The 24,404-nt window shown below is 36.8% G+C and overlaps 1 protein-coding gene across 2 annotated transcripts in view; it reads left to right on the forward strand.

Moving 5' to 3' along the window:
* The window catches only part of ARID4A (AT-rich interaction domain 4A), a 64,430-nt gene that overhangs the window by 24,976 nt on the left and 15,050 nt on the right, over positions 1 to 24,404 (forward strand). For both annotated transcript variants that reach the window (XM_030319205.1, XM_030319206.1), the window contains exons 12-17: positions 10,244 to 10,316; positions 11,409 to 11,503; positions 11,652 to 11,749; positions 12,288 to 12,519; positions 17,260 to 17,510; positions 20,018 to 20,215. In XM_030319205.1, coding sequence (XP_030175065.1) covers positions 10,244 to 10,316; positions 11,409 to 11,503; positions 11,652 to 11,749; positions 12,288 to 12,519; positions 17,260 to 17,510; positions 20,018 to 20,215 — 947 coding nt within the window. The remainder of the gene's footprint in view (positions 1 to 10,243; positions 10,317 to 11,408; positions 11,504 to 11,651; positions 11,750 to 12,287; positions 12,520 to 17,259; positions 17,511 to 20,017; positions 20,216 to 24,404) is intronic.

Below are 24,404 nucleotides of genomic sequence, written 5' to 3' on the forward strand. Positions count from 1 at the left end.
AGCCAGGGCCTACCTGGCTTAGTCATTACAGGCCTTTACTACATAGGTGAGGCTAAGCTGTTGTATTATACTATAGATCATATTCTTCCTGAAACATAATAATGGTATGCTTGTCATGAAAATTTAATGTTGCTTTATAATGATCACAAAGATCTTTTATAACAGACTGTAAATCACTGTAACAGTACTTTAGCCTACAATTTGATGTTTGTAAATTTTATGCAGTAGAATCATACAAGTGTTAGATACTTCTGCAGTGTTAATGGGCAGTGGACATTGTCTTTTATATTTGATGCTTTGAGTACCCTAAAATAGTCTAAATAAGGAGATTTGAGATTCATGGCTTTACCATGTGGAAGAGCATCTTTTTTATTTAATATTATTTTGAATTCCTGAGCATTGGTGATTCAGGATTGGAGTGCAAGAAATATGTTTTGTACTATTATTGGGTGGAAAAGACTTGCGAGTCTAACAGGAAGTAGGTCCTATCTATATTTGATGACTGAATTTTAACCTGTTGGTAATTACATTCAAAAAAAGCCCTGGAGAATATTTTTGTGGGTATTACTTAAATGTCTTTTATTAGGAAAATTTTATATTAGAAAAGATACTCCTGATTTCCTTTTAAGCTTTGAAATTCATTGAAAAGTCCATGTAAACATAAGTAATGATGTCAATTATTCATTTACTCCTTCCTTAAATTCACTTTGGATGAATGGAGGAGAGTTGTCTAAGGATAAAATAAATAGGTGAAGACATTTTTATTAAAAGGGAATTTGACTAGTTGCAGCTGTTTTATTCTTTTGGTTTGCTATAAGTAGCCTTATGTGTTGGGCCCTTTCAAAAATCTCTTCTAATTTCATATTTAGTGATGAAAATAAGAGTTTAGTGCATTTTTATGAGATACTTTTTTTTTGTTTGTTTAGAAGTACTGACATCCATTTCTCCGATTTTTGAATTTTCTAGGAATAACTGTCGGATCTAATGCCAGTCATACCTAATTACATTCCACTATTGCAAAAATCATAAGTGCTTGTGGTTTTTTTATTCATGGAAACTGGAATTTTTTTCTTATATGTAAATCTAGTGGTGTTTGTATTTATGTCTTTCTGTAAAGGCATTTGTTAGTGATCTTTCAAGATCATTTTGAGTAAATGCTTGGTAACTCGGGAAAATTATGCTAAGTCAATAAAATTTAAAGAAAAATTTCAAGGTAATGTTAGTGTTTTAGGTATATCTAATAACTCAATCAAGTGTTTCTAAGCAGGTCCTATAAAGTCAACTTCCAATCAATAATTGAGACTTTAGCTTGCATTCAGATTTAATAACTTATTTGCAAAAGTCTTAAAATATAGCTTATTGAGCAAGCAAACAAAAATGTCCTGATGTGTTTGGTAAACTCTTTCCTCACAAAATTAGCATAAGACTAACCAAATCTGGTTCACCTAATCAGATTAATGAGGATTGCACATTTGTAGACACAATTATAGCTAGATTTGTATGTATTTACAAAAAAAAATCCCTTCTCATATCAAAGTATTTCATAGTTGTGGTAGCATGAGAGAGGGTTGAGTGAATTTAAAGCCTTAGATGTGACAGTATCCAAACCATTGTTGGATGATTAAAAGTAGAAAGTGTGTACCTTTTCAAGGAGGGGGGAAAATTACTACTAGTCTCAGTCAAGTCTGATGTAATTCAAGAATCTTCTAATAATTTGTTTTGGGCAGGCTGTTGTCACATTGCTTTCTGAACTTCTAAAACAATATGTTATCACATAATGAATATGTCATGACCTCTTATGCGATCCTTGAAATACTCTGTTTAAGTGTACACTCTAAATTTTATGACTACCAGCATCTGCTGGGCCTTCAACACAAGTGGTCAGTTCCCAGTTTCTATAATCAAATCCCTGTGTCCTCTGGCCCTGCCTCACTCCACTCCAACTTCAAAAAGAAACTAGGAGCTTCTGATGGAGAGCATGCACTATACCTCACCTGCCTGCCCTCCTTCCCTTAAGTACAAGTGATAATATGTTACATTGCCTTTTTCTATGATGAGGACCTCAATTAATGCTCTGGATCTCATTCCCTTTTTCCTTATCTTAGTCTATGAACTGTCTCTTTTCTTTCCAGGATCTCTAGCCTATTCTGTTCTGTTTCCTTCTCTCCAGTTTTTAAAAACATGCTTCTCTCTCTCCCAACCTTCTAGCAGCCCCTCCAGATACTGCCCTCTTTCCTCACCCTTATGGACCAGATTGCTCAGTTATATACATTGTTCTATTTCCTGACCTCCTGTTCATTCTTAATTCACTGTAGTGTGTACCCCCCCACCACAGCTAAAACAACTTAAGGTCACCAGTGACCTTCAACAAATTTTCTGTACTAAATCCAACAAATTTTTGTCATGATCTCATTTGCCTCCTTAGCAGTTTTCAGCATTTTTGACATGCCTACCTTCTTCAATCACCTGACATCCATGACATTACATTTTTTTCTAGTTTACTTCCTAAGTGATGTAATGATTCCAAATCTATATGTACATCAAAGATGTCTCTTCTTAGCCCTAGACATTCATATTAAACTGCCAATGAGGATTTCTTATTTCTCAAACTCATTATGTACAAGAACTGTTTTCATTTTTGCCCACAAAGCAGTCATTTCCGTGGTTGTCTCTAGTTTATTTGAATAGAAGCACATCTACCAGTTACCCACACCAGATACATGGCACTCACCTTAATCCTCCCATTCTTGCCTCTCTAACCAATGAGACACCAAATCCTCTTTCTTCTGCCTACTTGATGGCTTTCAGGTTTTCTGCTTCCCTCAGTTTCTACTCTCTGCCACTATTCTCCTTTACCTACACTAATGCAATAGTAACTTTCCCATGTCCTTGCTGGCCTTCTCCAGTCTGTTCTCTACACTGACTCTAAGTAGATTTTTTTTTTTAATGTTTTTAAATTTATTTTTGAGACAGAGAGAGACAGAGCATGAGCAGGGGAGGGGCAGAGAGAGAGGGAGACACAGAATCCGAAGCAAGCTCCAAGGCTCCGAGCTGTCAGCACAGAGCCCGATGTGGGGCTCGAACTCACAAACTGCAAGATCATGACCTGAGCCGAAGTCGGATCCTCAACTGACTGAGCCACCCAGGCTCCCTAGTAGATTTTTTAAAATGAGAAATCTAAATGGGATTCCTCCTGGAATAAATTGATTTTAGGACACAGAAGTGGTTGCAGTATTTATTCTTTTATATTGAAATACAGTACTTCAGGCATATTGAATAATGTCACCTCTTTCTAAAAGTCATATACTGGACATTACTTACCTTCATATTTGCTCGAGATTTAATTATTATATTTTAATACGGCCTTGTCATGGCATTTAGCCCTTATCCTAAATGACCTATGCCTATTATGATTGTGCACTTTCTGTTTCTTTCCTCTAAAATCTATATTGTCAACTGATAGTTTTTGCATATGATAACTTTCTGGACAGTTCTTCAGAATTCTACTTGGAGCCAGGCTTTACTGATACCCATTTTGATCTATCGATCACCAGAGTTACCATTACCAACTTAATGTTGTGGGGGGCTTACTTTTTCTTTTTTTATTTAAGTTTTCAGTTTACGGATATTTTTTAAAATATAGGTTTTCATTTGTTATATTTCACTGAGGTGTTCTGACTCTGTTGTGCCAGAGCAAATATATATCATCAGTGAAGAGGTACCTTTCATTATACCACAGTTAAAATATTTAGCTTTTGGGGACGCCTGGGCGGCTCAGTTGGTTAAGCGTCTGACTTTGGCTCAGGTCATGATCTTGCGGTTTGTGGGTTCGAGCCCCATGTCAGGTTCTGTGCTGACAGCTTGGAGCCTGGAGCCTGCTTCTGATTCTGTCTCCCTCTGTCTGCCCCTCCCCTGCTCATGCTCTGTCTCTCTTTCTCAAAAATGAATAAACATTAAAAAAATTAAAAAAAATATTTAGCTTTTGTAGGAGATACAAACAGGTAAAGATGACCACACCAAATAAAGTTCTCAGCTTAGTGTTGGAGACTTAGTGGTTTTTAAAGTACGATTGTTTATTTAATTCTCACAACAGTATTTTTTTTTTTTATGAGAGAGGAACTTGAGGTATAGAGAGATTACAGAAATTTTCATAGACTTGTAAGAAAATTTTTCTCTCCTCTACATTGTAAGGTCTATGAAAACAGGATGTTAGGTTTCTTCGTTGTAGTTTTTTCCTTTTCCCACTAATATGAATATCCACCAACTAGCACAGAGCTTGGCTTATAGTAAACCTCCATTAAATATTTTCTGAATAAATGAATGAGTGTGGGCCTTGCAATTAGCCTAACATATTGCTATTTGAAATAAAGTGTTGGAAGATTTGTTGTAAGGTTCTAGAAAGTTCATTTTGGAAGGTAATTTACCTTCCCTTCATAATAGCTTTCTTTTTTTTTTTAGGCAGTGCACTCTGTAGGCAGTCTCATTTCCTAATATAATTTTGTGAGCTTATAAATTAATTATTTTTGGCTTAAGCTAGTTTAGGATAGTTTTCTGTCACTTGCAATAAAGGTTCTTGACTAATATTCCTTCTCCTTTGTATCTTGTCCCACTTATTTCAGGTGTTTTCTGATATGTCTTTTCCCCTCCAACCCATTTTTCAAAGACATCTTTCTAACACATAAATGGTTCCTCCTAGAAATCCTTTAATGGCCTCAGCACCAACAGGATGAGGATTAGGTCTTTTATCATAGCCTTTTATAAGTTTGGCCGTTCCAGATTTGACCCATGCCCACTTTTCTATTCTCCCTGCCACTATTCTCCAGCAATATGTAACTTTTTTTTTTTTTTAACACCCCACCTGCCCATATACACACACTTGGATTTTGCTCAGAAGCTGCTTGTTGAGTTGCCAGGTGCATTCCATTGAGTATCACCTTTGCGTTGCCCATTCCCTTTATCAGTATTAAATACAATAGGGAAAATAAAAGGGAAAGTTTAAAAAACTCAGAAAATGATAAGCAATAGCTGAGATTTAAAGAATCCAACAGACGTCTGTGTGGGAACAAATAGAAGCGCTGCCTGAGTTAAGGTTTAGTATGACCTATAAATGTTCTATACATTAACCCCACTAATAAGTTGTTCTAGCATTTACTGCACTGTTTTAAAAACAAATGAGGCTATTCAATATATTTCACACTTAAAACTTTATACGGTAAAAGCCTAAGCAGCTACTGGTATCACTGATTCTTTCACGTCAGTCCTCCAGCTAGAGGTGGCTTCAGAGTTGCCACTTCCGGTGTGCTTCTTGTAGTACTTAGTTCCCCAGAGTAGAGCTTTCAGGGCCCCGTCTTAATACCTCCTTTTCTCCAGCAGAATCTGCCTGCTGTGGAATACTCCCGAGTTGAGCCTCTTTGTTTTGGAGTAGGTGGGGTGGGGGATGGAAGATCAAGGGGTGGTAAGAACTGAAAGGTTGAGAAGACTAGTGGTGGAGTGCCGGGGGGAGGGGGGGGGAGGGGGGGTGGGGGGGGGGAAGTGAGTGTCCGTGAAGAGGACCGGGGAGGGGTTGTGGTAGCAGCATGTAGGTTTATGAAGCTGCTGTTGTCCAAAATAACATTAATTCACAAAAACAGTATATTTTGGTATGGAAAAATAAGCATGGTGTACTGGAATATAATATTTTTTTTTAAGAAAGGAAGACTGTGTCGTATAATCATTAATAGTTTATTAAGGATGCCTGTAGGGGTTCATGAGCAATGGAATACCCATCAACAAAAGATGTGTACTTCACGTACAGTGCAGTACAGGGAAACTACAAAAATCAAATTTAGTCACACCCTTATGCACTCTCAAAATGTCAGCTTTTGTGGCTCAAATTTCTTATGTGATAAAAAACTTCCCAGACCTACTCTTTAGAATTGTGTATAAGTTTCATGGGTTTGAGGGGATCTGTGTAACATGCATCATCTTTTACTACATATTGTGACAATCTGGACACTTTCTGTATACTTTTGTGTTTTGGAGAGTTGCTTAGCCCAGTTAATAGCTCAGCAAAAACAAGGTATTATCTTATTTTAAAGATTTTTAAAAAGACAGTGTATCTTTAACTAGAATCCATGCCATTTCTGAGTGAATAATCATTTTCTGATTAATGTATATAGGGACAGAATGAAGTAAATGCTAATAAGGGATTGTGCCACAGCGACCTGTGACTTAACATCCTCAGTGGCTGTTATTTTTTATTTTATATGACTCCTGTTGCATTTATATTATCAGTAATGCTAGCTCTGAAACTCAGCTAATGTGAAATAATTGAAGAAAATCTCCCGAGTTCATTTTCAGAGACATTGTTTTCATTCACATAATAACAGAGTACTTAAGCTAAATGCCAGTCCCTGGTGATAAGATTGTGAGTAAAATAGGTATGTCTCTAACCTCAGAATTTATCTAGCACTTACAACGTGGGGGGACATGGAGGATTACAAACATGAATAACTGAGCCTTCAACTAAGAAGAGTCTCAGCCTTTATATCTCTCTTTCTCCTTTTGGAGTAGAGGGTCTTCTTTCCATCATCAAAGAGCTTCCCTTTCCCTTCCAATCCATCAAACTCATTCTTGACAGAGAACTTTTATTTTATTTTGATTTGATTTGATTTAATTTAAGTTATTGTTTGTTTATTTAATTTGAGAGAGAGAGAGAGAGAGAGAGAGAGAGAGAGAATCCCAAGTAGACTTCCATGCCCATTGTGAAGCCTGGTGCAGGGCTCGATCTCATGAACTGCCAGACTGAGACCCAAGCAGAAATCAAGAGTCGGCTGCTTAACTGTTGAGCCACTCAGGCACCCCTTGGCAGGAACACAAATCTGATATAATTCCTCTTCACCTCTCTCAGGTTCATGTTCCAATTCTCCAGCATATCATTAAAAAGTCCTTTCTTAATCATAGCCTGCCTTTGCCAGCTTCATGTTTATGCTGCTTGCTGTTTATGCTATTTGCTGTTCACATTTTGAGGCTTTCCCTAATAGAACCACCATCACACCATCCCCAGCTGAACCAACCACTCATCCTTCTTGTATTCTTTTATGTATTTTACAGCATTTTTACCATTATATCACATTGGCTTGTTTTACATTGCTGTACCCTCTGTTAGACTCAGAGGGTCAGAGTAGAAAGTACTACCTCCTCTCATTTTAATCACAGCATCTTTTGTATATCCCTCCCAGACTCCTGCATGTTAGCCATCAGTAAGTGTCTGAATTGAATGTGAAGATAAAGTTTCTAAAGTCAGAAAATTCATAATTTACTAGTATATATAGGTAGATGCACAACTACCTTTTGTAACACTAGGTAGTATATACCGATGCTAACAAAAGTTGTAAATTTCTTGAAATTATGATCTTATATCGTGCCTCTTCTATATCCTTAACCCTGTTCTCCATTCTGACATTTTACTGGGTGCATAATTCCCCTTCACATGCTTGACTGAAGGGAAGAAGGCTTATCAGCAGTCTAGTGGACATTCCCTCTCATTATTACAACCTTCTCCCTCCCACTTTAAAACCCTTGAAGAATGCAATACCTTCTGGTTATTGACCAGGAGAGAGATGCTATAGGTATGAAAATACCAGGTGCCAGGAGCACCTGGCTGGCTCAGTGAGTAGAACATGCAGCTCTTGATCTCAGGGTCATGAGTTCAAGCCCCATGTTGGGCACAAAGATTACTTAAATAAGTAAATCTAAAAAAAAAAAAAAAAAAAAAAAAGCTTTGCATTAAAAAAAAAATACCTTGAACAGAGAACATACCATGAGACCCCATACAAAAGCCATAGAGGCAGATTCTTCTAGCTGGAGGCATTTTCTAGCATATGCAGTTTATAGTCCAAGGTGACCGACAACACAGCTATTTGAAAAAAAGATTGTGAAGAATTACTTGTTATGAGAGATGAAGCAATTTTAATTTTTGCAAAGACCATCAGGTAAATTTAAAAACTGTGTTTATAACTTAATCCTTTTCTTATGGAAAGTAAATTCCCTCTCAAGCAGGTATTTATTTATAAGCAGAATTTTTTATTGATTTATATAAGTCTTCTTTTCACATCTGATAACTGCACCTGACCTTAGAATTTTATGGCCATAATTTCTCACGGTACTTAATACACTCTTGGGCATCCACTTTTTTTTTTAATGTTTATTTATTTTGGGGGTGTTGAGAGAGAGAGAGAGAGAGAACTGGCATGATGGAGGAGGGGCAGATAAAAGGGACAGACTCTCAAGCTGGCTCCGTGATTCAGGGCTCAACCTCACAAAACCTTGAGATCATGACCTGAGCCAAAATCAAGAGTCGGAGGCTTTGCTGACCGAGCCACCCAGGCACCCTTGCTAACTTTTAAGTCAAATGTATTTAAAACACCAAATTTTATCTATATACTTAAAACTATATTCTTAGTAATAATTTATGAAATGTTTACTACAACCTTAATACCTAATTTGCAGTTGATGGGCTCATTTTGTTTACTTGTTTTTGGAAGAAATTTTGATTTCAAATCAGTGCCTTTTGAAAAAATACTTTTTACATATACTGGATACAATGGTCTTATTTGAATTCTGCCAGATCATAAATACTGGAAATGAGGTGTTGGTTTGAGGAGAGAATATTGCAATTATGAAGGACAGGCAAAGCATAGAGGCAGTCTGGCATAAGGTGTTACTTTTTTCCCCTATACCAAAGTCCTTAAAAATAATACTGCAATGATTCTTGGGCTGCTGAATTACTTTCTTTCTTGAGTTAACTCATTGGGAGTTGTTCTAATAACCTTGCAAAAGCAAGACTTTTAAAATTCACATGGGGAAAAAACTGCCATCTTTTGGTCTGAACATTTAGTAATGACCCCTATTAATTCTGTACTGATTAATTCTATATGTTGCTCGTTGGTGAGGCTTACAACTTTGACTTAACGTTTCTTTATATTTGTTCAAACTGAAAGTACTCCCGTGCTCATTCTGAATGAATGTACTAAAAGATTTTATTCTCTTCCCCTTGATTGCCTCATGGTTTTTTAAAATTATATATTTTAATCAACTACATGTGTATTGATTCTGGCTGCTATATTATTAGTGATTAAAATTCTTAATACATCATTTTAAGGAACCTGTAGACTGTGAATGCTCAATACTTATTGGCTGATAGTTGCTTTTGCTTTGAATATGCAAAGACATATGCTTTGAATGACAAAAATCTAAATTTTTCTTTTAGAACATAGAAAAACAGTATTCTGAAATTAAATTATAATAATTTAATTTGGGCTAAAGATATTAGTGTTTTGTTTGTTTTTCCATAGTATTTCTAAATTTTAAATCAGAATTTTCCCACATATTATTTAGAAGTAGTCTATCAGGAAAGGGGATATTTTATCAAAATCTATTTGACTAGAGCCAAGTTCAGCATTGTATAGGTTTATATAATTAGTAAGAAAATAAAATTTAAATTGGTATTTGTAGAAGTAGGTTTTTTTACATGAATATTTCCATTGTTTTCCCATTCCCAGGAACTAATTTGTGGTTATGTATCTAGTTTCCTTTCCTAAGAAGTAATTTTCATTCTCTTATTTTCAAGGGTTGCAAAGTCTTATTTAAAAGGCCATGCAAGAGGGCAAATGGAAAATGCAGACTTATGTGATACAAGAAGAGATTGCGGGGCCTGGGACAAAATATCATTTAAATGTAGTTGTATATGCATTTCTTTAAACCGTTGTGCTATCCAAACAACGTTGTGACTTTGCAACCTCTGGTTTATAGTCATTCAACAATAACAAAATTTTAATGTTTGTATGTGGGTTATTTTAAAATAATAAATATGTTTGCAATTATTGTGCTCATCTGTCAATACATTTGTGTGGGCCACATGGTATTTTGGTGGATTTTTTTAAAAAAACAAAACAAATGAGGTGAAAACACTCTTAACCAATTCCTAACCTTTCCTCATGGCTCATCTTAGTCCTTATATTCAGGGGTAGGGTTGGAGTGATAGATGGGTAAAAGGTAGAGATGGTGTATCTTGACAGTTGTATGAGATCAGCTCTATGAAAATATGACTTAAAATCTGGCATTGTAAAGTTTGGAGGAAATTCATATTTTCCAGCTCCGTCAAAGTTCCGTTTACACTGGGTTCATAAAACAAACAAAAAAAGAAGATGATATATCTTGCTCTATTCATTATTCTATACATTCATATATTTTACCTTTACAGCCTGAGGAAGAACTTGATCCTGAAGAGAGGGACAACTTCCTCCAACAGCTTTATAAGTTTATGGAAGACAGAGGTATTTCATGCTCATTATTTAAAAGCAGTAATTTCTGGGGCGTCTGGGTGGCTCAGTCAGTGAAGTGTCTGACTCTTGATCTTAGCTCAGGTCTTGTTCTCAGGGTCGTGAGTTCAAGCCTTGTGTTGAAAACCTGTGGAGCCTCCTTAAAAAAAAAAAAGCAGTCATTTCTTTTAGTCATTTCTTTTACAGTTTTACATTCTAGGTTTATGCATTATTTTTGTTAGAATCGTGGATTTGGATTTCAAGTAAAGCCTAAGAATCAGTTACAGTTGAAAATAATTAAGCATTTGAAATAAAAACAACCATTATCTATTTTGAGCAGAAATGTATACGAAAATAGTTTGGATATAATTATATTTAGCCTACTTGGGACTTATAAAACCAAAAAATACTATAATAATATTTCACTAATGGAAGGTGAACAGTCATAATATTAATTTACATATCCATTAATTCCTAATGCTGTTTGCAGTAATAAACTAGCCTCATCCTTGATCTCAAAAAAAGAAACAAATTAGGAGATCAAGTCCTATGTAAATAGAATAGGATTTCGAATAGAGTTAAAAGAAATACAGCCTTTATAAATTCTACTTTTTGACATTATATTAGTCCTAGAAAATCCTGAGACAAATTTGTCCTAGATACTCTGTGGCTTTCAGAAATCATCCTTCAGATTACTGCCAGCAGTTTTAATATTTGTGTTAAAGCAGGGAAAATGGATCCATGCTCTAAATTACACCTGTAAAATTGTGTATATTCTTACAGAGGCCTCTTGAGCCAACATCATTGTTAGCTGTACCTTGTAGTTGTAGGTTTTACTTGTACCCAGTCCACTGACAGGTGATTATATTAGTTGTGAGAGAGGTGATCTTATTAGTCATAGAAGTGAATCTAAAGAGCATCACAATACTTCATAAAGAATATAGAGAATATTTTATGTTGTCTTACATAATTAAAGGTTCTTTAAATAGATGCTTCTGATTAATAAAACTTGGGAAATGAGAAATTGGAAAGCTTTGTATTGATAGCTTTGTAACAGTATTTTCCATTTGAATAAAAATTTTATTTCTCCTTTCTGATATTAAAAAGGTACTCCAATCAACAAACCACCTGTTTTGGGCTATAAAGATCTCAATCTCTTCAAACTCTTTAGACTGGTTTATCATCAAGGTGGATGTGACAATGTAAGTAAGGACGTAATGAAAAAGTTAAATCATCTAATGTACTGTTCTGCACTTAGGTAATAAACACATTTTCTTAATGAACATAGAATGTTAGTGTAAAGATTATTTCCCTTTGTAAATGTTAACAAATAAAAACTTAATTTTCCAGATTGATAGTGGTGCTGTATGGAAGCAAATTTATATGGACCTTGGCATTCCTATTTTGAATTCAGCTGCTTCCTACAATGTAAAAACTGCTTATAGAAAGTAAGTAGTATAGTTTATTCATCAAAGAATACATATTACAGGGAATATTTTCCATTTAATTTGTTAACAGTTAAACAAGAACACATCAATCAAAGAACATTAAAGTTAGAGAAAGTGTATAAAAAAGTTCAGGTTAATAGATGATTGGGATTGAACATTATTTCATTGCACCAAGTCTGCTTTACTCCATTTTTCATGTTGTCCTAAATTTCCTTTTCAGAGTTAGGGATGCAGGTAGTGTTGACGGTCTGAAATGATGATAGCTGTTCTAGAGCTATATCTTCTGTGGTGAACAACTTTCATATCAAAACTATGATAGCTATGTTCAGTTATCACAAGCATAGATTTTTTAGGAAGAAATTGTATAATCAATATTCCTGTTTATAATCCTGTATAAAACCAAGAAGTCAGTACCATAAAAAAAGTACTTTAAAAAAAAGTCTTAAGTTTTACTTTTTAAAAATAAAATGTTTAATAATATAGTATTCAAGTTAATGTAAAGACTAAGATTTCCTAAAATGAAATATTGTTTGTGTAGGTATCTCTATGGTTTTGAGGAATACTGCCGTTCTGCAAATATTCAGTTCAGAACTGTTCACCACCATGAACCAAAAGTAAAAGAGGAAAAAAAAGAGTTAGAAGAATCAATGGAAGAGGCTCTAAAAGTAGATCAAGAAATGCCTTTAGTAGAAGTGAAGAGTGAACCTGAGGAGAATATTGATTCAAACAGTGAAAGTGAAAGAGAAGAAATAGAATTAAAATCTCCAAGGGTAAGTAGTTAACAATTAGTTTTATCTGGTTTATTTTAAATTTTTTTTTTTTTTTCAATGTTTATTTATTTTTGGGACAGAGAGAGACAGAGCATGAACGGGGGAGGGGCAGAGAGAGAGGGAGACACAGAATCGGAAACAGGCTCCAGGCTCTGAGCCATCAGCCCAGAGCCCGATGCGGGGCTCGAACTCACGGGCCGCGAGATCGTGACCTGGCTGAAGTCGGACGCTTAACCGACTGCGCCACCCAGGCGCCCCTTATCTGGTTTATTTTAAACATTACTTAAAATTTTTCATTATGGACATTTTAAGATATACACAAAAATACTTCAGTGAACCTAGTTTGTTTTCTAGTATTGAGTTGTGCTTTAGGCAGACTAGCCTGGCTGTTTTTTTCCTTAAAAAATTCTTTTTTGTTTTGTTTTTAATCTTTATTGTTAGAGAGAGAGACAGAGAGTGTGAGCAGTCGAGGAGCAGAGAGAGAGAGAGGGAGACATGGAATCTGAAGCAGGCTCCAGGCTCTCAGCTGTCAGCACAGAGCCCGACTCGGGGCTTGAACTCACGGAACGTGAGATCATGACCTGAGCCAAAGTCAGACGCCTAACTGACTGAGCCACCCAGGCGCCCCTGCCTGTTTTTTTCTAAATATGCCTGTTACTCTTCCTGAAAAACCATTTCTCCTGTTGTTTTCTATTTATGTCTGTTTAAGTCATTCTCATCTGGGGTCAGTCTCAAATATTCACCTCCTTTAAGTCTAGCTAAAAAGTCACCTCGCTCGGGGTGGCTGAGTGGCTCAGTTGGTTGAGTGTCTGACTCTTGATTTTGGCCAGGGTTTTGATCCCAGGGTTGTGGGATCGAGTCCCACAGTGGGCTCTGCACTGAGCATGGAGTCCGTTTGGGATTCTCTCCTCCCTCTGTCCTTCTCACTCACTTTCTAGAGAAAATTTTTTTTTTAATTTTTAAAAAGTCACTTCACTGAAGCCTATCCTGGTCACCTTATCTAAAATTGTAATCTGCCTTGTCTGTTTGGCATTTGCAGTCCCTCTAATGTTGCTCCTTTTACTTGTAATTTACTTACTCATATTCTCTTTATTATATTTGTTTCTTTTACCCCACTCTGCACTGGATTCACACTCCATGAGGGCAGGGATTAGTATTTTTTCTGTTCATTGACAGATCCCAGGCATCTAGAATAGTACTTCATCTACATTAAGAACTTACTAAATAGTTGTTGAATGAATGAATCTCTTCCTTATAATTCCTGTGCCTCCAACTGGATGGGTTCTTTTCATTCTCTGTTACCTCACAGCACACTGCACATAAAATTCTTGTGGCAGTTTATTATGCTTCATCTTATTTTCTAGTCATGTGCACACTGCTTTTATCTTCTAACTCTGCTCTTCTCCATTATTATTTAAGTCCTTTGCAGAAGTTGTCATCCATTATTTTGATCATTGCCAAATGATGTCTACATAGGATTTATTAAATTTTAGGAGAAAAAATTATCACATTATCAAAGAAGTTCAGTTACTATTATGTCTTATTTTTCAGTGAAATCCTATTTAATGAAAGAGGAGATGAAATCACCTCTTAACTCTTTTAGTTGCTCAGAAACCATTTTTTAAAACTGTCCATTTTGGGGCGCCTGGTGGCTCATTTGGTTAAGTGTCCGAAGCTCAGGTCATGATCTCATGGTTCATGAGTTCGAGCCTTGCGTCGGGGTCTGCTGTCACCAAGAGCCTGCTTTGGATCCTCTGTCTCCTTCTCTCTGCCCCTTCCCTACTCGCACTTTCTTTCTCTTTCTCAAAAATAAACAAACGTTAAAAAAATAAACAACTGTCTATTCTGACCATCATCCAGTAAATGGAATCTTCTAGTGAATTTCATGAAACATTCAAATTGGTTTGTTTGATTTCTTTTTCATTTTTTTTAATTGTAAAAAACTGTGGTAAGTACACATATAATTTATCATCTTAGCCACTTCTAAGTGTATGGTTCAGTGGCATTAACTACATTCACATGTCGTGCAGTCATCACCACCGTCCATCTCCAATACTTTTTTCATCTTGCAAAACTGAAACTCATCATTAAACAGTAACTTCCCATTCCTCTCTCCCCCAGCTTGTGGCAACAGCCATTCTACTTTCTGTCTCTGATTTGACTATTCTGGGTACTTCATATAAGTGGAATCATACGGTATTTGTCCTTTTGTGCCTGGCTTATTTCACTCAGTATAATGTCTTGCAGGTTGAATCTGTGTATGTGTCACAATTTCCTTCCTTTTTAAGACTGAATAATAACTCCCATTATATGTATTTTGGACATACTTTCTTGTCATTACATAAAGATGTTCCTCATCTTTTTTTTTAAGTTTTATTTAAAACTGAACATAAAAAGATGTTACATAAAGATGTTTCTCATCTTATGTAAAATACCTGTAGAGTACTGCATATTATGGATATTCCATAAATTTACCTTCCTTAAGATTTTCTCCAATTTTTTATGATTACAAAATGCTGTAATAAATATGCTTATAAAAATTCCTCGTTTGTCTGAATGAATGAGCAGCAAACTTCTAAAAATGGGATTTCTGGGGCAGCTGGCTGGCTCACTGGGAAGAGCATGTGACTCTTGATCTCAGGGTCCTGTGTTCAAGCCCCACACTGGGGGCAGAGATTACTTAAATAAATAAATAGGGGCACCTGGGTGACCCAATTGGTTAAGTGTCTGAGTCTTGATTTTGGCTCAGGTCATGATCTCATGACTGGTGGGGTCAAGCCTCTCATTGGGCTCTGTGTTGACAGCACAGAGCCTGCATGGGATTCTCTCTCTCTGCTCTTCCCCCTGCTCACGTGTGTGCTCTCTTTCTCTCTCAAAATAAATAAATGGGGGCCTGGGTGGCTCAGTCACTTAAGCATCTGACTCTTGATTTCAGCTCAGGTCATGATCTCATGACTCGTGAGTTTAAGCCCCATGTCAGGCTCTGCACTGGCAGCCCTGAGCCTCTTGGGATTCTGTCTCTCCCTCTCTCTCTGCTCCTCCCCTGCTTCTGTTCTCTCTCTCAAAATAAATAAACTTAAAAAAATTATTTAAAAACTATTTAAATAAATTAATCAAAATTAAAAATTAAAATGGGACTTCTGAAACACAGGTATACAGGCCTGAAGTTTGATAGAGAACAGTTCTTTTCATTCATTTACCTACAAGTATTTAAAGAACATATGCTGGGGCGCCTGGGTGGCTCAGATGGTTAGGCGTTTGATTCTTGGTTTCAGCTCAGGTCACAATCTCACAATTTCCTGAGTTCGACCCCGTGCTGGGTTCTGTGCTGGCAGTGCACAGCCTGCCTTCTCTTGCTGCCCCTCCCCTGCTAAACTTCATAAAAATAAAAGATAAAACTAAATAAAAATTTACTTAAAAAAATAAAGAACACCTGCTATGTCCATAGGATATAGAAGTGAATAAGAGAGTCCTTGTCTTCATGGAACCTACCCTTTAGTTCTTTGTGATAAAAAAAAATAAACTTATTTTCTAACTTTGAAGTTTAAATAACACATAGGAACTAGGGAAAATGTATTATACTGAGATATAATTATAATGTTTTCTAGTGCTAAGTTGGCCCCTTTTCTGTCCTCACTTTATTCCAAGTAGAGGGGAACTCTGTCAGTGTGTAGAAGTGGACTTGACGGAGAACTTAGGACAGAATAAAACGGCTCACCAGTTTCATGGTCAGTCGAGCATGCAAGAGGCTAGATGAAAGCTTCTGGGGGAAGACAAGTTCCTACCGGCCTAGTGAGCTCTCTAGATACTCATTCAAAGAAATCCCCTCACTTGTTGGCCATTGATGTAATTCAATCCTTTTAAAATGTAGTCACACAGAAATAGAGTGATAATGTAAATTTTATCTTAAAAATGGTGGAATTAGAGACCACAGAGCTTTAAGAGTCCATAATATTTTTTTTTTTTTTTGCTGGTTAATCTTTTAAAAGTACTATTATTAACCTGTATCATTGATGTTTAGTTAATTATTTTAGAACATTCATTGTAGCCAAGAAATATTGCAAGTGGGATAAAACATGCTAAGTGAAATAAGTCTGACAAAGACAAATCCCATATGATTTCACTTACAAGTAGAATCTCAAAAAGAAAAAAGAATAAGCGAAAAAAGAGAAACAGACTGATGAATACAGAGAATAAACTAGTGTTTGCCAGAGGGAGGGAGTGGGCGGATGGGCTAAGTAAGTATAGGGGATTCAGAGGTGCAAACTTGGAGTTATAAGTCACAGGAATGAAAAGTACAGCATAAGGGATATATTCAGTACTATTGGGATAACTGTCTGGTGACCAGTGGTGATTATACTTAACCATGGTGAGCACTGCATAATGTATATAATTGTCAATTGACTGTGTTATACACCTGAAATTAACATGTCAACTCTGATTCAATTAAAATTTTATTGTAGTCAAGAAATACAAAAGTGAGATAAAATAATGTGAACAAAGGAAGAGATTTTTACTTCTAATGTAGTATGTAGCCAAGGATCATAGTAGACATGGACATAATTAAGTAATTTATATGGGTTGAAAGGAAAAGTGCCCAGGAATTGATGGGCTGTCATTGTTATGTCTCAAGCCTGAGAGAAGACTAGTCATTGCTGTGAAGCTTTACGAAAAAGAAACATTTTCTGCCTTTTCCCCCATTTGTAGTGATAGCTATTTTAAAGCTTTTACCCCTTCTAGGGACGAAGGAGAATAGCTCGAGATGCAAATTCTATTAAAAAGGAAATTGAAGAAGACAAGACAGAAGACAAATTGAAAGACAATGATACAGAGAATAAAGATGTAGTTGAGGACTATGAAACCGTGGAGAGAAAAGAAAACGAGTTACTGCTGGGGAGAAAAAATACACCAAAGCAAAAGGAGAAGAAAATTAAAAAGCAGGAGGATTCTGATAAAGACTCAGATGAAGAGGAAGAAAAAAGCCAAGAGAGGTACATTATCTTATATTTGTTCTCCAGAAGCACCTGTCTGGGGTACAGCAGCGCTCTGATCCTGCTTAGAGATTCAGGTTTGAGGGAATGTTTTCTTATTGGGACTTCCGTTCCTCTTGTCTAGTGAAGGTGAGACACATTGTGAAGATGATGTGTATCGCCTTTCGGAATTGGAGAATATACTGGTCGCACCATTTTAATAGCACTTGTGCCCTAAACAGTGGCCTCACAGAAGGCTGCGCCACCCAGTCAAAAGAAAGGTCCTGCAGTTGACAGCAGGGAAGGGAGCTGGAGAAAAATGGAGGAAGTGGACAAGAGGAAACAGCGACAGCAAAAATTCCATTTTAAAAAAGGTACAATGTGGGAAAGCTAACAAACACATGGGTGCACAGTACTAGCAGATGTTTCTGTGTGTTAGCTTTATCTAAGACATTTTTCTTTTCAAGTTATTGTATTAGAATAAGTGGCATGCACCCCTGATGCTAGTTTGGAAAATACATTCTTGCCCCACATCACACCAATAAATTTCAGTTTTTTAATGTCCATTCTGTTTGCTGTTGAGTGTTGGTATTTTTTTTCCATGTATTATACATGTATGGACTGAACTGACTTAAACATTACCAAAGATTAGGCAGTCCAGCTAGAGCAAATTAATGTCCGACTGTGTTTAGTTGGCCATTTCTGTGTTGTCAAATGGATTTACTAATTTTTATATGCTACTAAAAAATGAATCTTAATTCAGCAACAACAGCATAACACACGTTCTTGTAACATGAGCTCTTCTCCATAGTTACTTTTTGATTACTACATTATATGATGACAAATTTTCTAGACGTTTAAGTAAAATTGGGAAAAAGTAGCCTGCTGCATCCAACTAGTGGCTGACACCCATCTAAAAATTAACCATTGAGAAAATACTTGTAAAAATAGGAATGATTGGTGAGTGGGAGAGGTGATTTTATGATTCAGTCCAAATAGGTACAAGAGCTATCACAATTACATGTGAATTAGATGAGTGAATAAAGAAAGTTCTGTATCAAAATAGGATTAGGAAAACTGGGAGGAGAAAATTGGAGTTGAATATAATGATGTCAGTGCAGAATTTCAAATATTTGGACAATAAATTTAAGCAAAAGTGAACCACTTAAATCAGGGCTAATTATAGTTTGAAGTTTTATTAAAAATAAGCATCAAAATATGTGTAATATGTATTTAATACATAAAACATGTAATACATGTATATATATGTATATATGTGTATATATGTATATATATAGATGTGTATATATATATCTATATATATGTAATATGTGGTTTTAAAAGCCTTTATAGTTGCTATGTAAATAGAATAAGTAATTGTTTCAGAGAAAATTTCAGACTTGAATATGAAAAAAAATATGCCCTTCTATTAAATAAAGATTGAATATATAGACAAACATAGTTCGTATTCTCATTCTATAACAGGAATCATGGAAACGGGAGATTTTTTTATCTGTAGACATTTCTGTTTTGAGTAGTTTCTTAATATTTTGACATTACCTAATCAGACTATAATATTGAATGTGTCCTTCGAGATAAAACATTTCCCAGGGCAAATGAGGTTGTCAAAGCTTCTTCATGTCGATTCCCCTAGTGCTCCCCAGATAAATGCCCCACGTTTATTAGAGCATAATGCCTCCTCTGAAAGAAACATTTACCACTCATGATATTAGGATGATCTTTGGTGTAGATCTCTTCTAAATCCTTGGAGGGTTAATACAAAATGTTTTGTTTATAAAAAATACTGAAATATTGTCAGACCTCCCTATGTCAATCTCTTTTATACCTGATTATTTTAAACAAAAGCTGGTGGGAGAGGAGTAAAAACACAACAGAAATCAGTATGAGATACACAAAGCTTTGTTCTCCTGGTGCTATCCCACAGTTTCAACAAGTGACCTAATATTCAAATATCTGTTGTTTCTTTGTTACGGTAGGAAAACCTTTAAAATATAAACTAGTTTAAAAGATATGGTTACTGAGGTAGATAGCCCTTGTTCATTATTCTGCCCACTAAAATAAAACAGTTATGCTAAAGACCATTCTAAATTGAGCAGAGTGGTAGTAAAGTAGATTCAAGACAATTTAGTTGCAGGAAGTTAGAAACTATCTTTAGATAATTTTCACATAAAAAGGTGGCACTTGAATATGAATCCTAAAGACTTTTTCAAAGCACATGGCTCTTTATCAAAACTGATTAATTTGACTACATCATCAACTGTGATTATTGATTGGCCTTTAAGAAATATGGATTTACTTGTGGTACAGTGCACCGTTACGTAATAAATAAATTCCTTAGTAGGTAGTCCATAAAAATCTTCTCCTTCTCCTCCTTCTTCTCCTCCTCCACTGACATGCTATTAAGGTAATACTTAGGTTTTAACTATTCTACATGTTGAATTCTTTTAGCATATATTAGTTCTCCATTAAATTATTAGTAGCATTATCAATGTTATAACTTGCTGCAGGGAAGAAACTGAAAGCAAATGTGACTCTGATGGGGAGGAAGATGAGGAAGACATGGAACCCTGCCTAACAGGAACCAAAGTGAAAGTAAAATATGGTCGAGGAAAAACGCAGAAAATCTATGAAGCTAGTATTAAAAGCACTGAAATTGATGATGGAGAAGTTTTATACTTGGTACATTACTATGGATGGAATGTCAGGTAAGCAGAAAACGTATTTTCTTACTATTGAAATTTATTTCCATGGTTCAAAAAGATTAATGTTGTGAAGAACCAAAGAAAATGGTATATATAAAACAAATGGTTACAAAGCATACCTTTTATCTGAATTTTCCAAGACTTTTAACATCTCCAGTGCTTTACTAGCTGTGTCAGTACTTCAGGCAAGGGTCACCAAGATCCTATGTGTAGTTGAACAGGTTGGATTTATTGCTCATTTGCAGTGAGGGAGAACACAGTAAGGGATACCATGGGGCATTCATCAAGAGAGTGTTAGATGAATTCATGAAAGTCCAAGGCTCCGCCTCTGGAAACAGCAGTAGCCCAGGATTTTATGGAAACATCCTGCAGACCATGGGCAGGGAGGCAGGCCTGCAGCTCCCAATGGTGCAGGTGGTTTGTCTGTTACATTTATTCAAAATCATGCTCATATCGGGGCACCGGGGTGGCTCAGTCAGTTAAGTGTCTTGACTTCGGCTTAGGTCATGATCTCACAGTTCATGGGTTGGAGTTCTGTGTCGAGCTGTGTGTTAACAACTCAGAGCCTGGAGCCTGCTTCGGATTCCGTGTCTCCCTCTCTCTCTGCCCCTCCTCCACTCAGACTCTGTCTCTTTCTCTCTCTCAAAAATGAATAAATGTTAAAATAAATAAATAAAATTTAAAAATAAAAATAAATCAAGCTTGTATCAAGTATTATAATTCTAAGTTGATTAATTTAAAAATGTTAGGACTCAGATTTGAGCTTGTTAGATGATTTTAGGGAGGGTTTAAGGAAGTGGGTTTTGCTGTAGATTGGATGTGGTCAAGAAGTGGTGATAATTGTGTGATTGGTTTTCTTAATAAATCTTATCTAGAAGAAGAGAAGACTAGACCAAGGTTAGTGTTGTAATTGATAAAGAAGCAGCAGTTAGTCACTCAAGATAAAAGGATGTTGGTCATTTTTGTGGGTTGGATAATATTCCTTTTTATCCTATGTTTAGATACTATTATGAAGTGGTCTTGTTTTTGTCTTGATCTGTCATGGTCATGGGATAGACTTATCTGATGTTGATGTTCTGTGAAACTGTTGATGTTCAACAGGAGAACAACTGCATGTAGCTTTGAGTCCAGATCAGCTCTGTAGCTGATAGTACCAGGCCAGTTCCTCTACTCTTCTCTTTCCCCTTTGGAAAGCCTTATGCGTTTAATATCTCTGCTTGCCCTGTATTTGCTTGGAGCCAGAGTGCTTCAAGGTTTCCTTACATACTAGAAATGTGCTGTTATGTGTCAATTCCCTCACCTCTAAATCGGGTAAGATAAAGCACCTGCTTTATAAAATGTTGTGAGAAATAGTGCTTAACACCTGTATTAACATACAAAGTGCTTAGAACAGTGCCTGGCATACAGTAAGTACTCAATAAATGTTGACTGTTTTCTTTAGTGAGGGAGAGTTAGGTTTCTTTCATTTTGCATCATTTTAAGAATATGGGTTTAGGTGTGCCTGGGTTAAGCGTCCGAATCTTGATTTAGGCTCAGGTCATGATCTCATGATCATGGGATCAAGCCCCACATCAGGCTCTGCACTGGGCATGGAGCCTGCTTGGGATTCTCTCTCCCCCTCTTTGTCTGTTTCCAACATACATTCTCTCTCTCAAATAACTTTAAGGAAAAAAAAAAGTATGGGTTTAATGAATAGCATATAAAACTTTAAAATTTCTCAGACTGGTCCCTATGTTCTTCACACTTGTGCCAACACTAGAAAGAAACTTGTTTGTTTATATATTTTGAGAAGAGAAAGAGCGAGAGAGCATATGAGCACGAGCAGGGGGAGGCAGAGGGAAAGGGAGATAGAGACAGAATCCCAAGCAGGCTCTGCACTGGTAGCCTGGAGCCCGATGCGAGGCTTGAAATAATGAACTGAGAGATCATGACCTGCTCCAAAACCAAGAGTCGGATGCTTTACTGAGCCACCCAGGTGCCCCACAAACTTTAATTTTTAAAACATGCTTATTATTCAATATTTATAGTTGACATACATTGTCCTATTAGTTTCAGTTATACAACATGATTCACCAGTTCTGTGCAAACTCTTTAGTGATCTTAGAGATCTGTTGTTTTGTATGCACATATTGAATTCGGGGAGAGGGGTACTATCTTGTCAGCTCTGAGTCATTGTCTTGCAGTTGTAGCACATTATAGCCTTTGATTTTTCTCTGCTTCCATTCAGTTCCAGCCATCCACTCTTACTCTGTGTGGGTCTGCTCATCTTTCTAGAAAGTCCCCTTCCTATCCTTCACTCTCATCTTTTTAATATTTTACTATATGACTTTTCTCAAGTCATTTTACTTATTTTTAAAAATTTATTCATTTTTGAGAAACAGAGTGAGACTGAGCAGGGGAGGGGCAGAGAGAGAGGGAGACACAGAATCCGAAGCAGGCTCCAGGCTCTGAGCTGTCAACACAGAGCCTGACGTGGGGCTCGAACTCACAAACCGCAAGATCGTGACCTAAGCCAAAGTCAGATGCTTAACCAACTAAGCCACCCCAGCGCCCCAACAGTCATTTTATTATATGCTCACGTTCTTCCTCACTGGTTATCTTCCCAACTAGTCACCTAACTGGTTACTGATACGGTTCGTGGTTTTTCATTCTCCTTCTGTACTCCTAAAAGCTAGTATAATTGTGGTCTGCTGATGGAAACAGAGCCACTGTAGCTCCTAGAGAATCCAGTTGGGTTTCTAAAACAGGGTAGCATGTGCAATTGTGAGGGGAGTGCTGGTCTGTAGTTGAGAGATTCTGGGACCACCCTTGGTTGGCAGTATTAATACTGGAGTACCCGCATGACATACTGTGGTGACCAGGCCATGTGGCCTCTAAATCAGAGGTGTACTCTAAATCAGACCTGTGCTTCTTAGTTGTGTGATAGGTCCCGTAAAAGTTTGAAACTGGGCAGTTACTCCTTTGTGCTTTGGACCAGATACATAAATAACCCTCTTATTGCATTTAGTAGACTGTCCTCGATTTTACTGTATGTCTGCCTTTTACACCAGACTGCAAGCTGCATGACAGCAAGGGTCTTCTTCTTACTACTCTCTACAGTGTACGCTGTATTCTCAGACAGTGCCTGGCATGCTAGTAGGCCCTCAGTAAATGTCCAAGTGAGTGATTATTATGAAATACGGTAAGAATAAAGCCGGGTAAAATGAATATATTGGGTTAGTCCAAGAGGAAATCGTTTTTCCAAACCATAGTGTAGGTAAGTCACGGTCTTATGTCAACCGATATGTGGATATTGGAACTGTGTCCTTCCTTCGCACGGCTCGGTGGTAACTAGGTTACAAAGTGAGGGTATGGTTTCCATTAACATGGTGCAGTTCAAAGTAAGGACTGCCTGTAGTGTTTTTTGCCTGAGTGTTCACATTTTAGATTTTGATTAAGCTCTATAAATACCTATATATTTACATAGTGTAAGAACTGGCATTTAGTTGTAGAAAGTTTAGTTTCTTATTTGCCCTGATTAGTAATGTGGACTGTGTTGAAATTTAAAAGTGATGTCAATATTTTGGAAGAAGGTATAAGGGAAATGAGGAGTTTTCAATTTGAGCTAAGCAGAATAAAAACTTAAAGGAAATGAAAGATCTTGGGGCATCTGGGTGGCTCAGTGGGTTAAGCGTCTGACTTTGGCTCAGGTCGTGATCTCACAGCTCGTGAGTTTGAGCCCTGCATTGGGCTCTGTGCTGACAGCTCAGAGCCTGGAGCCTGCTTTGGATTCTATATCTCCCTCTCTTTCTGCCCCTCCCCTGCTTGTGCTCTGTCTCTCTCAAAAACAATCATTTTAGAAACATTTTTAATAAAAAAATGAAAGATCTCTAAAATTTTTCAGAGTCTTAGAGGTAACAGTTCAGAATAAAATTTTATTAGAAATATTAGCAACTATAGGGGCGCCTGGGTGGCTCAGTTGGTTGAGCATCCGACTTTGGCTCAGGTCATGATCTCGCAGTTTGTGAGTTCAAGCTCCGCATCGGGCTCTGTGCTGACAGCTCAGAGCCTGGAGCCTGCTTCAGATTCTGTGTCTCCCTCTCTCTCTGTCCCTTCCCCGCTCATGCTCTGTCTCTGTCTCTGAGAAATGAATAAACGTTAAAAAAAAAAAAAAAGAAATATTAGCAGCTATGTGGGACGCCTGGGTGGCTCA

The sequence above is a fragment of the Lynx canadensis genome, chromosome B3, assembly GCF_007474595.2.
Source record: "Lynx canadensis isolate LIC74 chromosome B3, mLynCan4.pri.v2, whole genome shotgun sequence".
Taxonomy (NCBI): domain Eukaryota; kingdom Metazoa; phylum Chordata; class Mammalia; order Carnivora; family Felidae; genus Lynx; species Lynx canadensis.